This window comes from Rissa tridactyla, chromosome 7 (genome assembly GCF_028500815.1).
Source record: "Rissa tridactyla isolate bRisTri1 chromosome 7, bRisTri1.patW.cur.20221130, whole genome shotgun sequence".
NCBI lineage: Eukaryota > Metazoa > Chordata > Aves > Charadriiformes > Laridae > Rissa > Rissa tridactyla.
Window position 1 is genome coordinate 15,515,315 of NC_071472.1, and position 17,131 is coordinate 15,532,445.

At 40.4% G+C, this 17,131-nt stretch overlaps 1 protein-coding gene across 3 annotated transcripts in view; it reads left to right on the forward strand.

The window, feature by feature from the left end:
* Window positions 1–17,131, forward strand: part of CNTNAP5 (contactin associated protein family member 5) — a 300,020-nt gene that overhangs the window by 198,433 nt on the left and 84,456 nt on the right. For all 3 annotated transcript variants that reach the window (XM_054210191.1, XM_054210194.1, XM_054210193.1), the window contains exons 12-13: window positions 460–579; window positions 13,409–13,609. In XM_054210191.1, the coding sequence (XP_054066166.1) occupies window positions 460–579; window positions 13,409–13,609 (321 nt within the window). The remainder of the gene's footprint in view (window positions 1–459; window positions 580–13,408; window positions 13,610–17,131) is intronic.

The window sequence follows — 17,131 nt, forward strand, 5'->3', positions numbered from 1 at the left end:
GTTAACAATATCCTGCAGGGAAGCTGAAGACTGGCAAAAATATCTTTCTTCTCCATTGACAAGGCTTGATTGCATTCCTAGGTAGTAAATTGTGTACATATGTGTATGTATGTCTTTGAAGTATCAGTATGTGGATGCATATATGTATCACTCCATAACTAGATGGTGGCATGTTTGAAAGTTCCTATCCATTTACTTAAGTATTTAGATACTTTAATCCGAAAAATAAGGAAAATATCCGTATCTTTAAAGCCAGAATATTTTAAGTTCAAGGAAGTAGTTAAATACATGCCTAATTTTGAGCATGGACTGAGGTCCGAATGCAGTAAACTCTTTCACACACGAATCAGCAGTGACCCAACAGTTTATGTTCTGACAATGCTTAAAGCAGTGCTCATGTATGAAATGTGTCTGTTTTCTCCATGTTTATGTGGTACAATCTCTCTCTCTCTTTTTAAGCTATCTATGAACAATCTTGTGAGGCTTACCGACACCAAGGGAAGACGTCAGGTTTCTTCTACATTGATTCCGATGGAAGTGGACCACTTGGACCGCTCCGTGTTTTTTGCAATATAACAGGTAATGACCTAACCTTGTCTTTGGTGCTTTATGTTGCCTCTAACGTTATTGGCATGTCTATCATTGTACTACTAAGAAGACCCCACAATCATGGGTGTCTCAGTACTGGGAAAAAGAAGAGAACTGGTAGTAACTGAGGTTCCACTCTGAGGTGTTTCCTTAAATCTGATCCATGTAAAAGTGATTTTTAAACTTTAAGTTTGAAGGACTCACCTTGTACTGTTGCTAAGTGGTATTTACAATGGTATTTTCACCTTTGAAAGGGCACTACTGCTGTATTTTTCATAATATCATAACTTTTAATGAGATGTTTGTATTTTTTACTAAAGATGTAGAAACCTAGAATTCAAACCTTCTTTTGTAACTGTGAATGGTTTCTCTGCTTTACTAGAACATGAGATCTGGGAATGATTATTAAACTCCTTGCACTGAGCTAGCTGTAAGCCCTTCCAGTCTGACTTGGGCGGGAATACCGTCCCTCATATAAGTGTGCTGCCTTTGATGTACCAGAGAATAGAAACCCTCATCATCCTGGGTATCTGTATGGAGGAGAAGGCATGATGCTTTTAGGAGGAGGGACACCAAAGGGACAGGTAGCGGAGCAAGAGCCTGGCAAGGTGACCTGTTGAAAGAGACTTCTCAACCTTAGATTTCTGTAGTTTTAAAATAAAAAGTGTTTCGAATGAATATAACTGTCTGGCAAATTCTCCCCTTAAGTGCGTCTTATTTTTTATATAGGACTGTGACGCGAGGGTGTGAAAAAATATTACATAGCCTATATTGTGGATTGGGGCAGGTGGTAGAGCATCCTTTCTGCTGTTTATTTTTTAAATGGGGTGGAAATTTCCTAGACTGTCTTCTGTTTGGCATTTCTTTGCTTCCTGGGGCCAGGTGCGGATGAAAGAATATTTTATTACCCCTTCTAAATCGCTAATTCTGGTTGAGCTCCTTTACCACATATCACCTCCACACTCAGTCCTGAAAACTAAGGACTCAGGATATTCATATTTTATCCTTAATCTCCTTCTACTTAAAGTGTCTCAAATTAAATTTTCATTTTGATTTAATTGGGCAATCATTATGTTAATTAAATGCACACCAGTTAATTATTAAGTATGTTTTTTATTCAAGTGTAACAAATATTTAATAAGATGTGTCTCCTTCACTGTTGTTGAATCTCGTAAGAATTGAAACAGAGTTTCACCTTTCTGTCTGAATATCCTTCCTTGATCTCCAGTATGGGAAATGTACTCATTTTTATTATTTATCATATAAATATGTGTGATCAAAACATTGTCAGTGCTTTTTATCTCTGCTGAAGAAGTAGGATTTTTGACAAACTCCTTGCAGAAGGCATCTGCTTTCCTCAAATAAATTTTATCTGGCAGAAATCCAGAAGGCATATACCTGATTTTCTCTCTATCTGTAATGAACTTGCTGACATTCTTATTTTATTTTGGTTACGAGAAAAGTGGAGGTGGGGAAAACTGACAGAACCTCCTAGCCTGGAAAACTTTTTCGTGTTTCTTCTTTCCCCCTAGATGTCTCATTTGAGGCAGGGGAAGGTCATTTGTCACAGGCATCTCTGTTATTCTTATTGCATAAAAGAGGGCTGAGGCACAGAAAGAAATTACTATTTTACAGTTGTCCAGAGATTTTGAGGTACATTGGGTTATGCTTCTGTATCATCTAAATGTGATTTGGGTGCCTTAATCACAAGACCTTCTTTTCTCTCTGGGAACATACCTTATTGTTATGCTGATAATAATTGTTTACAGTAATAGATTAAGTGCAAAATATGGAAAAAATAACTCAACTTTATGTACATGGGGATAGATTCTGAATTTGTTACTCTTTTCAGATAATGCTTCTGCATAGTTTTCCGAAAGTATCGATATTCGATATTTCTTTTTCCTGATGCAACGAATAGTTCAACTTGAAACTTATTACCACAGGACAGCAAGGAGGCCAATGTATCAACAGAGGGGGAAAAAACAGGCTGCAAAAAGCCCCAGTCTTGTCTGATAGATTCAGAAGGTGCAGTTATACATGGAGGTTTAGTTGCAGTTCCCAGCTCAGGCAGCTGTGAGGCAAAGATCCCTGGGAAATGAGAGTGTGTGTCAGGAAAACCTTTTGCCTTCCCTGGGTATCTGTTCACCCTCAAAGGCAGAGGCAGGTTCCTGGGTTAAATGAAGCTTTGCTTTTACTCGGGCTGACAGTTCTTCTTTTTGCGTACAGTTCAAGAAGAGGTAACCTCTTTATGCCCAAAACATGTTCAGGCTGAAGAATTTGGAGGTGGAATGGAAAATCCGGGGAAATGACTCATTTAGTGCTTTTAAAAGTAGAGGTGCAGTGAGCTAATGACTTCTGGGAATTACAGAGCCTTGAATCTGTGAAGGATGAATTCAAAGAAGGAATCAGATCATCAGAAATGAGCAGCATCATTGCACTTAGAGAACAGTGGTGTTCCTTAATGTTCACTTCCATTTGTTTAAAATTCTTTCTAATTTTTACCTGTTTAGTTGAACAGAGAGGGATCTTGTTTGTACCAAGTTATTAACCAGGGCAGATTAACACCAGCTTTCTCACATGTTGGTGTCTGGTCGTAAGCATCCAATATGTGATGTGGATATGGGAAGTATCAACATTACAAGTTAATTTATTGTGTCTATGGTCCCGGTGATTTCTCTGCAGCCCATCAACTTTAACAGCCCACTGCTGAATAAAAATTCTGAAGAAAGCAGAAAATTGTGATTGTGTGTGTTGAGAGGGAATTGGACAATCATACAAAGACAAAGAGGGAGAGAAAAATAAGGGAAGGGAAATTTTGCAGGGGGAAAAAAAAAAAAACAAGAAGAAAAAAGTATTAAAAAAATATAAAGCCAATTTTCAGCATGGCAAGAAATGTAAAAGTAGACTGTCACAGGATACCTGCTGATACCGGAGCGGTTAAATGTATTTATTCATTGCCTGGAGAAGTGGCTGAAAAAGCAAGGTGACACAAATTGTAGATGACATACTATTATTTAAGTTGGTCAAGAAGAGGGAAGGGTATATGAAGCACCTTAGAAGGATCGTATCTTGAAGATTCTTTATTTCTAGCAGAAGTAAAATATGTTGTTGAAGGTTGTCGGGAACAGTAATTTACCTAATTAAAGGCAAAGAAAGATATCTGTACAAAGAGAGGTTAAAAGTAAATAATCCAGGGCTATTTCGATTGGGAGGACCCAAAGTGAATGGACCTCATTGACAAAAGAGATGCTCATTTGGATTTTCTTACAATAGGAATAAAGAGACAGTTCAATGTCATTGAAAGATAGCAAACTCAAAAATAGATTAAAAAAAAGAAGACAGCACCTTATTAACATAATGTTTTCTTCACCTTATATACCCATTGCACATCCAAAGCAAAGTCACTTTCAGAGGAAAATTCATCACCTGTTAGAAATAATGAGAAGTCCACACCAAATATGTGTGTGTGTGTGTGTGAGAAGTAAACAAGGCATACGTGCCCAAACCATGATCCTATGTAATTGGATGCTATGTGAGACACCATGAGGGTTTGTGTGGGTCCATGCAGGGATTATTAATTTGGAATCATAGAATCATCTAGGTTGGAAGGGACCTTTAAGATCATAGAGTCCAACCGTCAACTTAATACTGCCAAAACCACCACTAAACCATGTCCCTAAGCACCATGTCTACCCACCTTATGATTGCGTTCAGCACCATGGGAATGTAGCTAGCCTGTTTCCAGGGCCATCTGCATGGGAATGTGAATGAGCTCTTCTTGCTTTATCTGGGTTCTTCCACCACCCGTGATGGTCTACACCCACACTTTTTTGCATAAAGTACAGAGAGAATGTATCCTGTCATGCTTTGAGGTAATGAACAGCCACCAGTGCTGGTAAAGAAATTTTCCCTGTAGGTGGATTGTTTGATAGTTAACCCAGTTGAATTAATCTTCACTTCCCACTGAAGTGATTGATAACAATCAATATAGAAAATGGCTAATGGACCCCTGAACCTCTGGTCTGGCAGTCTTTCTATCATTGTGAGGCCTGTTTTTTTCTCTTGGTGCTTAGAAATCTATTAATCTGTTTTGAGTATGGCTTAAATGCTAATAATCATATTGTCCAGTGTAAAGTCTATAGACATGCAATCTACATCCATGTACTTGTTTTGCTGCCCTGTATGGAAAGTGTTTGCAATGACCTTTCCTCGTCTCCTCTGGAGTAAATTTTGCCCTTGATATCTGAAAGATTTGCTTACAATACACTTGAGTCGTTCTGTCACCACACTTCATTACTGATGCTGTTTTACTGTATGCTGACCCTGGGCTATAGAATCAATAATGCTTAGAAATTGCCATGACGAGATCAATGGTTAATTTTATCTTGGCCAGATAATTGTCCAATCCTCAAATAGCTTGCCTTTTCTTTGTTTCCCACCACTTTTTTTCTCTAAGGGTGTAGATTGGGGAAAGATGAATCCTTATTCCAACTTTGCTGCTAGTCCACGATCTGGTTTTGAAACTACCATAATGAAAAAAAAAATTAATGAACAAAAATATAACTCCCCTTGTTGCGGATCATCTCTGCTTTTCAGTCTCATCTCAAAATGCAGATATTGCCTATTTTTCTGGTGCAAGAAAAGCAAAGCTTTATTTTCTCTGTCTCAGAAAACTGTATAGAAACTATTTAAATCTCAGACAAAGTAAGGGATTCTATAAAGATATGAAGGAGATTGCCAAAATTATGCCAGCATTTTTTTTTTAATTCAGCTAACAATGATAGAGATCTTATTCTTCCATATAGTACATATTCCATGACATGTGAAGAGGGTTGAATTCAGGAGGATACAAGTTGTATTTGTATCTGAACAGTCTAAATACTTGTCTAAATAAGTATAAACAGTCTAAATACTAAATATTCGAATAGTCCCACTTACAGTATGATATTTGGACAGCTTTTTGAGGAAAATACTGTAGCCGTTCAGCTTTACTCACTTTACTAGGAACAAGGAACAGACTGGAGTAAAGAAGAGATGGACTACCTCAACGCAGAGCTGGCTAGACCTCAGTTCTTGCAGTAGGGATCCCCATTTATGCTCCCAACATAATCGTGGAACTGGTGGTATTACTGTCCACAGCATCCACCTTTCCCTTTCTTTCCACACAAAAATCTCTGATCATTTTCTTATATAATTTATTAATCCATTTTTCCATTAGAAATCATCTCCTTTTACTTTGTATAGCAATCACAGTGATACAGAAGTCACCTTGTGATTCAACCCTTGTTATGTTTCCCGTGGACTTGGCAGACTCTCAGATGGAAAGGAGGGCTGCCACCGCTCTGGCTGAGGCAGTAAGAGAGAGGAGGAGGAGGAGGTCATGCCCTGAATTCTGGTTATATTACCTGCAGCTACATAATTGTGGGACAAGAACTTAAATGGCGAAACTCCCTGAGATTCTTAGAATGAGCTAGGTAAGATTTTATATCTTTGAACTTCCTAAGGAAGTTTTCGGAGTGCCTTTTTCATTTTGTTTTGTTTTGTTTTGTTTTTTAATGAGTGTACCTTACAGCTTACTGTCTGTAATTGTGATTGACTTTATCACTGGAGAAAACAATAAATGGGAATCCTTTACAAATTATTTGATACTGTTTAGATTAAAGATAGCCCTTGAAGATTTACAGTTTATGTGCTCAAACACTACAGGTCTTTTGGCGCACTGCAGTTCTGACAATTTATACATTTCTGTTTTGAATTTTCATTAAGTATTCCAGAACTTTATATAATGAAAAACTTTTAGTGCTTATATTATGTCAAAGACATTGTGCTGTCAACAGCTGTCTTGCCGTTTTTAGTGAAATTGTTGTGTTTCTGATGACCATCACAGCAGAAGTCCTGCAGGCCGCCTTCACTTGCAGGAGGCCCCCACGGAAGCTTTAGTATAGAAGGAGGTAAGAGTAGGTCTTTTCCTCTAGCCTTTACCTTTTAACCAAGGGTTACTGCAACTTAATCACTCTCCTGCCACATTTGCAGTGCTCAGAAGTTAGACGTAAGCTGTGGCTCTCCAAAAGTCACTCCAGCTGTCTCAGTTACAAGGAGTTGGATCCATTTGCCCCAGGCACGGGAGTCTAGTGCCATGTTGGAAACCTGCAGGTGTCCTGGGGCAGCATGAAAAGAACAGCAGGTTTCCTGTGGGCTCCACTTGTCTGCCAGGCTCATGCAGATGTCTGAGCCATCTCAAGGCATATGAAATAGCAAAAAAGTGATTAAGATGAGTCTCTCAAAACTCACCTTAGATGAAGGAGACTGAATCAGAGAGGACTGCACTGTTGTCACAAGTGCAGCGAGTGTGAGCATGGTGGAGAAGTGTCCATTTTCCATTAAGTAGTTGTTCAGTGACTCTGGTTTTGGAGAGCAATATTTCTCACTGCTTGTTGTAGATACCCTGTATTAAAGTATATATGGAAATAGAGGATCATCAAGAAGTAGGCTGGCAGGATAATGGTTTGGCATCTCTGGGCTTCAGCACAACATGGGGGATGAGGGTGCAGTAGAAGTGTCTCATTCTCATCCATCAGAGCCGCCTGGCATGGTCACTCTGCTGACAGAGACGCCTCGCACCGTGGGCTCAGAGCGAGCAAACTTCATCACCAGGGGTGTAAGAGAGTTGGGAACCCAGCTCTTCCCTCTCTGCCAGGGCTGGGACAGCATGAATGTGCGGCTGGGGTGTGATGCCTTCCTGGTGCTGGCTACTGACTGCCAGGAAGGATTTACAGATGGGGAATGGTTCCAGGCGTGGGCATCCCCGAGGAATGCAGGCGGGCAGGTGCAGTCTGCCAGTACCACCGGAGAGTGGGCTGCACACAGGACTGGGGGGACGGGAAACCCCCCCCCCGGAATTGTTTCCATGGAAATGCAATGATTCTGCAGTAGCTGGAAGTGGCTGAATCAGAAACTAGGAGGAGGCTGATGAGCACAAAACAAGCTGCAAAAGCACATACTGCTGGGTCAGCCAGCAGAAAAAAAAATAAGAAGGTAGATAGAAAAATAAAAAAGGTTGTGTTTCATTGGAGACTCAGGAAACACCTCCTTGGAGTCAGTGAATTAAAGCTGTTTGCGATAAGAAGTTGTCTTTTGATATTTTTTTGAGGGGTGTATGTTAGAGCGGCTGGGTTAAACTGCCGCTGCAGCTTAAACAGTTCAGTGTTGAAGGAGGAGAATGTGTCTTTTGTATGGTTACTCCTGAAGTTATAGGTACAGCTTTCAGGACGATATTTGGCATTCAATGTAGAGCACTGAAACAAATGCATCATATGAGCTCTCAGAGCAATTTTTCTCTCTCTCATGTAGCATTTACCGTATGTTTGGCTTGTTGGCAATTTAATCAGTCTGAATAATCTTGTTTTGTGACAAACCTCCTAAATCACAAAGGAGTGATGCAGTTTGTATGGGTGAAATGTGCTCCACAGAGATATTTCAAGTTGAAGAATAAAAATGAGAATTAGACAATACAGAACTCATTGAAAGCCAGTTTTCCAGCTGCTCTAATTTCCCACAATTTAATTTGTGTGCCGTCAAAAGCAACTTGGAGGCTTCCAGCAAGATGATAGAACTATGGGTGAGGCTAAAATGGGGGTCTAAAATGTGCTGAGTGCATTGCAGTCCCATGCTGTAAAAACATCTCCTAGGACCAAATACAGGCAGCATAATATCCTAGTAAATTGGACCATTAAATAAAACTGTAAAGTCATAAAGCTGTTGCATTACCCTGAAATTAAAGCATTGCCACCTTTGAATTATGGAACAATTTAACAAGCATTTAGGAAATCTGCTTTTCAAGGATGCGTTTAACTATTCCAGGTTATACAGTAGAAGATGTGGCTGCCCTCTCCTACTGGGTTTTGAATGACTTTCAGCTTGTGTGTGGTTTGAAATTTTACCAAGCTGAGAAAGTAATAAAATAATAAAGTGGAAAAATAGAAGGTAAAAATAAACAGTGACCTTTGCCTAGAGAACAGTTCTTTCACTCCAATTGCAAATTCACAAGTGCAGGGAGAGCTCATTAAATTGAGTAAATAGGAAAAAACCATATAGTATGGACAGATGTAAAAAGATAATGATAACTTCTTTGTTGAAATAAAGGAAAAGAGAGCCTTATCTACCTAGTTTAACAGTTTCCGGTTATGGAAATGGCTAGAAGGAGCCAGTGGCGCTCAGCTTGGTTTGCATCTACGATTACAGTGTCACTGCCTAAAAATATAATGAAAACAAAACCAAAAAGAATAAAGATTTAAAAAAAAAATACCAAACAATCCTCATATTGCGAAATAGGAAGAGCATTTGAAGCCCCATTTTCAAAAGCCGTAGGCATAATCCGTGCAGAGGTATGCCTCTGCAAAGGCATGTGCAAGTCCTGGAGCCAAGTAGCAAACAGCTGTTGCACTACAGCGCTGCAGAGCTGTAGTGATCTGTGTGCATGACCAGACTGCAGCGACATTGCTTCTATAGGTCCTGAAGCACGCATGAAATGCAAGGTGCCAGCTTGTTGTCAGTAGACTTCAGAGTACACGCTGATTGAGCTGTAAGGGTGTAATTCCTTGATCTCATTCTGAAGCAGGCGGCTGTACTGCAGGTGCAGCCCTAGCTAAACTTGTGCCTGTGAATTTGATAAAATGGTATATTTTTCTAAATGCTGCCGGTCTTGAGGTGGAGAAAATGGTGCTTGAACCCAAGAGTTGACCTACATGGTGAGAGTCTTCAGAAGAAAGAAAGGTTGGGGTTATTTTTTTGTGGTTTTCTGATCTACATAAGCAGGTGCACATGGTCTTGGTCTTGCTCTTGTCTTGGAATGGTTCAAGAATTTACTTCCCTCCAGCTCTTAGTTACTTCTCCCTCAGTCATCTGAGATGCCCGAGGGAGCAGCGTTGGCTCTCACAATCTGTCCAAAGCAAACTAAAGTTTAAATTGTTTTCAGGCTCATTTGCTGAGCCTGTAAACCAAGGGATGTCCTTTTGAAAGAAGAAACTGTCTCTGTTTTTTTTTGTTGTTTTTTTTTTTTTGTTTTTTTTTTTTTTTTACTGTGATGTGAGTGTAGTCCCTTATTCTCCTAGCAGGTTGTGCATGACTTTGTGCACGTTACCTAGCCTCTCTACACCTCACTTCTCTCTTTCTAAAATGGAAGTATTCATTCTTTCCCTGGGAAGCGGGAAGAAGCATGTCTGAGATGGCTGAATATATACACGTCTCTTCCTTTTCCTCCTCTAACATTGTTGTCACCAGCTCTTCTGTCTTGTATTTGCAGGGTGTTGGGCCGCCCTTCTAATCTGAAGACTTCCTTTATTGCAAAGTTTCTAAAGCTGCTTTCATTGCTTTTCTTTTCTTTTCTTTTCTTTTCTTTTCTTTTCTTTTCTTTTCTTTTCTTTTCTTTTCTTTTCTTTTCTTTTCTTTTCTTTTCTTTTCTTTTCTTTTCTTTTCTTTTCTTTTCTTTTCTTTTCCTTTCTTTTCCTTTCTTTTCCTTTCTTTTCTCTTCTCTTCTCTTCTCTTCTCTTCTCTTCTCTTCTCTTCTCTTTTCTATTTTTTTTAATGGAAAAGGTAGCAGGAGATATGTTTCTCTGTGCTCTTTCTACACTAACTGCGCGTAGGGGAAAGAAACAAACTTTGGAATGGCGGTAGCTTGAATGGAGGTATGCTCGCTGGTGGCTGTGACTTTCATTTCACTAGATCAGTGAGCCAAACGTATATATTTTTTTGAGAAGCTGTACTGACGGCTACCTTTGCCTCAAAGACAGAGCATCAAGGGTACCTTTGAGGTGACCAGCAGAGCACAGATCTGATCTGTAAAAGTAGTAAGTGTAACAGATCAGGCATATGTAGATTAGAAAGTGTCTGAAATGTAACTGCAGAATTCTTCCCTTCCACCATTACTTTGTTAACACTCTGTTCTCATGTTCTTGCTAAATCACAATTACTTTGAGTACAGACAGAAACCTGATTTGTTTTTCTTTTCCCTTTGCAAACTGTTGAATATCTGCAGTTAGCTTCTCATTTCTAAAAGATCCTGCGGAGAAAAGCAGGTCTTGAATGTCAAAGTTCAGATCTCAGAGGGACAGCTGAGTGCAGCTGTAACGACAACAAGACCGTCGCAAATTAATGAACAATCACAGAGGAAAGTAAGAGAAAGACCTGTTGCGTTGTTTGTCCAACACACTTGTTAATTGGTTTCTTGTCCAACCTCATTTCAAACATGTCAGTTAATTATATTTTGAACATTTCTTGGGCAGACCGTTTTATGCTGTGCTACTTTCAATACATTTTTCCTTGTAATCCTTCGTTGCTTCTAAATTACTAGATCTTGGTACTTTTGGCTTTTCAAGTACCCACACAGCACCTGTCCTGGTGTGCAAGTACGCAGCCTGGAAAGCAGTAGTGCTAACCACTCTGAAGCTCTAGCGTTAGGCTGTTGTGCTTCCTGAGCAGCCCTTTAGCCACTATTGTGAGCATCGATTTTGTTACAATTTCTCAAAATTCTGTAAGTAACTCTCAGTGCAGAGGAGCTTATGACTGCTCATCTGGAATTTCAGCATCCGCTTTGTTTCATCATCTCTTCATTTTACATCTGGCTTTACAGTATCAGTAACTTGATGTTTGTCGTCTTAGTATATTTTTCAGTGAAGACAGGGGTTAAACTTTTACCATCTTCTGTAAGAGGAAAGCTAGCTTACCCTCAGCTGCTTCTGAAACATCCACTCTCTTCATGTCGATCCTTGAGAGAACAAAAGAAAAAACAGAGAGACTCTGGCTGATAAGGATCACTACTTTCAGATATACAAGATATGTGTTATGAAGTCATTGAATTATATCGTGTTGGAAGCAATATATTGTACAGGACTGTGCAGGGTATTGTGCTACAGTGTTGACTGTGATTACAACCGCTGAGGAAGGTTTTACAAGCAATAAATTTGTAATATTTCTTGTGATTTTAATCTAACTTTTGTGTATCACGCATTGCAGCAGTGTTTTATTGAGCTCCAACTCAAAGGACCCACAAGCAGCAGCCTGAACGCAACAAGAACCACAGAATTACAGATCCATGTGCAAACTCTTTCTGTCCGCCATCACAGAAATGATGAGAGTGTTGTGAGCGAATGTATGGTTTGCTGAGCGTAAACTGTCCTTACAGTTAATGCCATACATTACTGGAAGAGTAATTTCTCCGTAACTTGCAGCCAGGTCTTGGAACAGACCTCTTTAAATCGTCTCCAGATGGTTGTTGTTACTTGCTTGTCATCTGAATGCCTCCATAATGGCAGTCCATTAAATCATCTGAGTGTCTTTGCACAGATAGTCCATTTAGGATTTTTATACACCTATTAGAGTTCTACTGAAGTAATCTGTGGGATATTTGTAGCTCAATGAAAACAACACAATGCAGTGCATTACAGTGGCCACAAAGTTACTGGGCTTGTCATGCCAGTGTACTGGGGAGTAACTGGAAAGCTCATGCTCTCCAAGAACTCAGAGCAGGTAATCTGGTAAAACCATCTGAATATTTAAATGCACAGTTTTTAAGATCAGTTTAGAAAAGATCTGGTTTAGTGTTATCTGGGATTTCCCTGTTGAAGCAGGAGTAACAAAATATAAATCTCTTGTCTAGATCTTGCCTCTTCCTCCATAACTGTCTCTAGGTTTCTGCAGGTGAGATTGAAATCTTCCTCTCATGAAATGATTAAAATCTACTTCCTTAAATTTTTGCCCTGTCAGTATCTTGTATCCTCCCTGGGCAAGCAGGGATAAAGAGGGAATTTACTGGGTGTGACTCTTAATAACGTTGCAGACCACGTGCAGGGCTCAGTCCTGTGAATCCTTGTTAAAGAGTTTGCCTTTTACTTTGGGTCAGCTCATCAGATTGGCCGTTCAGGTTGTCCTTGTTATCTTGGCTGTTGCTATCTCACCAGAACCAGCAGGGAAACAGCCTCCCTGCTAAGCTGATTGCTTCTAATTGTGATGTTCTCCTTAACATGCCAACCCTGATGCTGGCCGTGAGCTGGGTTGTGATGGTGCGGGTTGTGCTTAAGCCTAGATTCTCCTTTCTGTCACCCTTGGTCTGACAGTAAATGTAATGAAGGAGATGAGAATGGGCTCCCCAGCATGGAAAAGCATCAACATTTACGGTTAACTACAGATGCCGAGTCATATGGTGTTCTGTACCACCATCCAAGCAGGGGATCACTCAACTCATATGTAGAAAAATCTGAGAACTGAGTAGAATAAGTGATTTGACTTCCAGCTGGGTGGTAAGAAACATACTCTCAGTTTTATCTTTCTGGCAAGAATTTGTGGTTTCTGTTTGTGGTGAGTTTGTGAGAGCTCGTCAGCCGCAGTACTCCACTGCCATTTGTTGTTATAACGTGGACTGTACTCTCAGGTACAGCTGTGCTTGCAGAAGATGAGTGTTACTACCATGAGCCATATTATTATGTCTTTTCACTCGGGGCCAAATCCAACGTATGTAATTTTCTTCATGTACCTGGCAATAGAAGATGCTGAAAATCTCCCGTTGTTCCCAGGAAGCTTGTAGTTTCTCTCTTGCTCAGCAGGCTCCGTAGTGTTTGCTCAAGCTGGCTCAGGGAGAAACAGCTCTGTGGGCTACGTTGACCTGTAACAGGTCCTCATCACAGGGTGACCATTTTGGAGCCCAGGGTCCTGCTGGTCCTCTCTCCAATGCAGTAAAGCATTAGATTTCAATTGGGTTTTTGTTCCTCGCTTGTTGCGAGTTTTTTGCTGTTAACTTCCCGTTCATTCCTTTTTCATTTAACAGAAGATAACATCTGGACTGCAGTGCAGCACAACAACACAGGGCTAACCAGAGTCCAAGGAGCGAATGCGGAGAAGCCATACACCATGTCCTTCAACTACAACAGCAGTGCAGAGCAGCTCGAAGCTGTGATAAACAGTGCAGAGTACTGCGAACAGGAGGCAGCCTACCACTGCAAGAAGTCACGTCTCCTGAACACTCCGAGTAAGTGCCACGATCCCAAATCTTTCCTTGTTAACTCTTATTGCTTATACAGAGGGTATGGACCACACTGTGACTGAGGAGAAACAGAAAAACCAAACCCAAAACGAATCGTAGCAATACAGAATAGAGTGAAAAGCCTTTTACCTTCTGGGATACCACTGTTCAGTGCCTGTCCTCTGATGCAAGAGGGTCAGAGCTCCGCAGGGGAGTTTCCTCTCCTTAAATTCATGTGTACAAAGTCTCCGAAAGCTTCTACAATGGAAAGTACTACTTAGAAACCACAAAAGTTGGATTTAGCTCATGGTAAATGGATGTGTTTATTCATTTAGGTCTTTTAACTGTATATTAAAGGTAGAAAGAATCCAGATCGCTCCAAACTCTGATGATGTTTCTGGAGAAGAGGGGTGCACCCTCTTCTGAGTCCCACAGCCCTGAAGATGATGTTTGAGGTGTTTTGTAGTACCGTTTCTGGGGCAAAACTAATTTTCCCCTTGTGATAGAAGGAATAAGTTTTCTGCCCTGATTTAATTTAACAGCCTCGAGAAAGCAGAGGGTCTGATCAGTTTGTGTCTCTACAGTAGCAAATCTCCAGTGGCTACTCAGGATGGCTGCCTTCCACTAAACCCTCTCTTGGGGTCAGGATTTTACGTTTGCTTAGCCAGAGAGATGAATGCCATTAAGGGCAGGCTTCTGAATGTCTTCAAAGTCTCATCTGGTTACTTGTAATGTCTGTATGGTCCTGGTGATTCTTTGATTATTAGAAACTCTTAAATTTGTTAGTAGGTTAGAAGAAATCCCACAGAAAGCCTTAAGGGGAGCTTGCAATGGGAGTTCCTATTGTGTTAAAAATACATTGCCTAATGAGATGTATCAAAAACCCGCCTGGTTCCAGCAAAGTTATTATAACACTGAATGTTTATGGATCCAGTAATCACATGCCTTACAGCCAGTTTATTTTTAAAACCTGTGAATTACGTCTTTTGTTATCATCAGAATTTACCAGCCAAGAACTGCTTGTATTGCTAATCATTTTTTAAAGAATGAAATCTTAATATCAGCACCCAGGGTAGAGCACAAAGGGAAAACAAAATGCAGGCATAACTGCTCATGAAGAGGGGGAACTAATGTCTTACAAACACTTTGTGTTGCTGGCTTCTGTATCCCACACCGCTCTTGACATGTTATAAAGTTATAATCACACAGTGATTATTTCCAAAATTATTTTTTAAGGCTGAAGGCCATAATATTAGAGCAGTCTGCATGTGTTTACTTTTACACATTTCTGTGAGGTACTTGGTTGGGCACATGCAGAAAAGCACGGTATGAGTACATTTTGATATACCTTCTGTACGTGGTGCCTCTTTAAAGCTAGGGACACCTCTTAATTATCCAAACCCATTTCTCCTTTAAAAAAAAAAAAAAAGGTAGTGAGGTAGTGATAATCTTGTATGCTGCTTCAGGGCTAAAGCTATCTACCAACTGGCAAACCAGCTAAGTTAATTCTTGAGAGGCAGCTCCTTCTCCACTTGTCCAGGACCAAAGTTGTGACTCTGATATCTCAAGGGAGGGGACGCAGGGATGGTGTCCAACAGCCCAGCTTGTGCTCTGGCAGCTGCTGCAGGGCCACTCTGGTCCTGACACTTGACCACACAAGCATTGTATGACTCATAACTCTTTAGTACAACTCCAGATGGTAAATCAGAAAAAATTACAGCCCGGTGCTGTGCATGTGGCAGACACCATCATTTTTCCCTCTCTCCTTTTTCCTCCTGTTGTATGCTTTTTAATTACACTTTCAATTTTTCGTCCTGAACTTTCTCAACAGCCTAAGGCTGTAGGTTTGGCAAGATGTGGAACATGCTCAAAAATAAATTGTTTGAGTTCTTGAAATGACAAGATATGTGTAACAATTTGTTCTTAGCTGAGTATTAAGTGTTTTTAAATAGTAGACTTTTTTTTCCCCAAAGCCTTAAATAGCCTAATTGATATCCATTTTGAGGTGAACTGCTGCTGTATTATAGAAGAGCCTAGAGACCATGTAGTGCTGAACACTGTAGGTGTCTTGAAGAGTCCTGAGATTTAAAGAATTTCTGTACCTAAATTTGCAGATGAGCTACGTGTGTGAATAACCCTAGGGCATTTTGCTAGACTCACTGCAGAAGGTTCTCTGCTGTGGTGTTTATGCCCAGAAGTAACTGGAGGGAGTTTGATTTGGGGTCTGAGCAACAGAACAAAAATCAAAACTGCTGGGTTTTGTGTCTTGATTCGGCCTAAGATTTTGGATGCCTGAAGCACTAGTACTCTCTGTGTTGCAAGGGTATCATAATGTATAATTATGGCTAATGAACCGCACTTCAGAAGTCAGTATACAAATACACATGGATTGATGACAACGCTGCATTTGCAGGCCAGCAGGAAACATTACATGACCTAATCCAACCTGCTGAATATCACTATTCATTAATACCTCTGGACTGAGCCCAGTGGCGAATGCTTGATGGAAGGGCATCTCCCAGAGGTATATCTGATCTTGACAGAGCTGTAAAATTTCCCCTTCCTGGAAGGAATCTAATCCATTTCTGAGCTTCCTCTAGTTTTGGGTTTTGTTCTTTATTTTTTTCTGAGAAGATGAAATGCATGATTAGGATATCTCAGCTGGTAGCACCAAAACCCCAGGTCCTTTTCTTCAGGATCTAAACACTGTCATGTTTCACAGAGAAGCAATAAAAATATTTCTCTTTCCTTTTGCATTCATAATGTCACTCTCCAGCAAAGATGCATGTTTTTACAGAGCAACTTTGGCTTTCACAGCTTTGACATGGGGGAAAAAGAAGGGAAAAAAAAAATAAATCATGTGCCTGTGCAAAGGGACAAGCATGATGCTCCAGGCTGCCTCAGAGAGAAACCAAGGGAGGCTCCTGGCTTGCATAAAATTGTTCCAGTTTATATCAAGGAACTTGTCTTTCCTCTCTTCCTACTACCTCTTGTTCTGAAGACATAGGCACATCCCCAGCGGGTGTGATTCAGTGTAGTCTCCCCATTGAGTTACTTGGATTTACATCTGCAATGTGTCAGACGTGCAATCTGGCAGTTGGCAAAGGAGTTTACTCATCTCCACCTCCTGCTGTCTGGAACAGCCTTATCAGTTCTCACTGTCATACTATGGCTTAGCTGCAAGCGTGTCTTTTACAACTAAAATTAAATTGCCCTGAACCTCATTTTTGTATATCTCTGCCATCAGACAGCTTTTCAGAAGGTTTGTGAACATCAGAATCGATGTCTGTTCATCAAAGAAATTGCTGGCTTTCTCATGATGCTGGCAAATGAAACTTATAATTTATGACCAGTAATTGCAAGTCTCTTGTGACTTCTCCATGCCTGTTGGAGAGACACCCACATAACCAGAGCGAATCTGACAGTGGGCATTACTTAGGAAAGTCATCCACACTCTTAGTAAAAGATGGCAGACTTTACCATCCCTAGAAGCACAGACCATCTGATGAGGACCGAGACAAGCTAGCA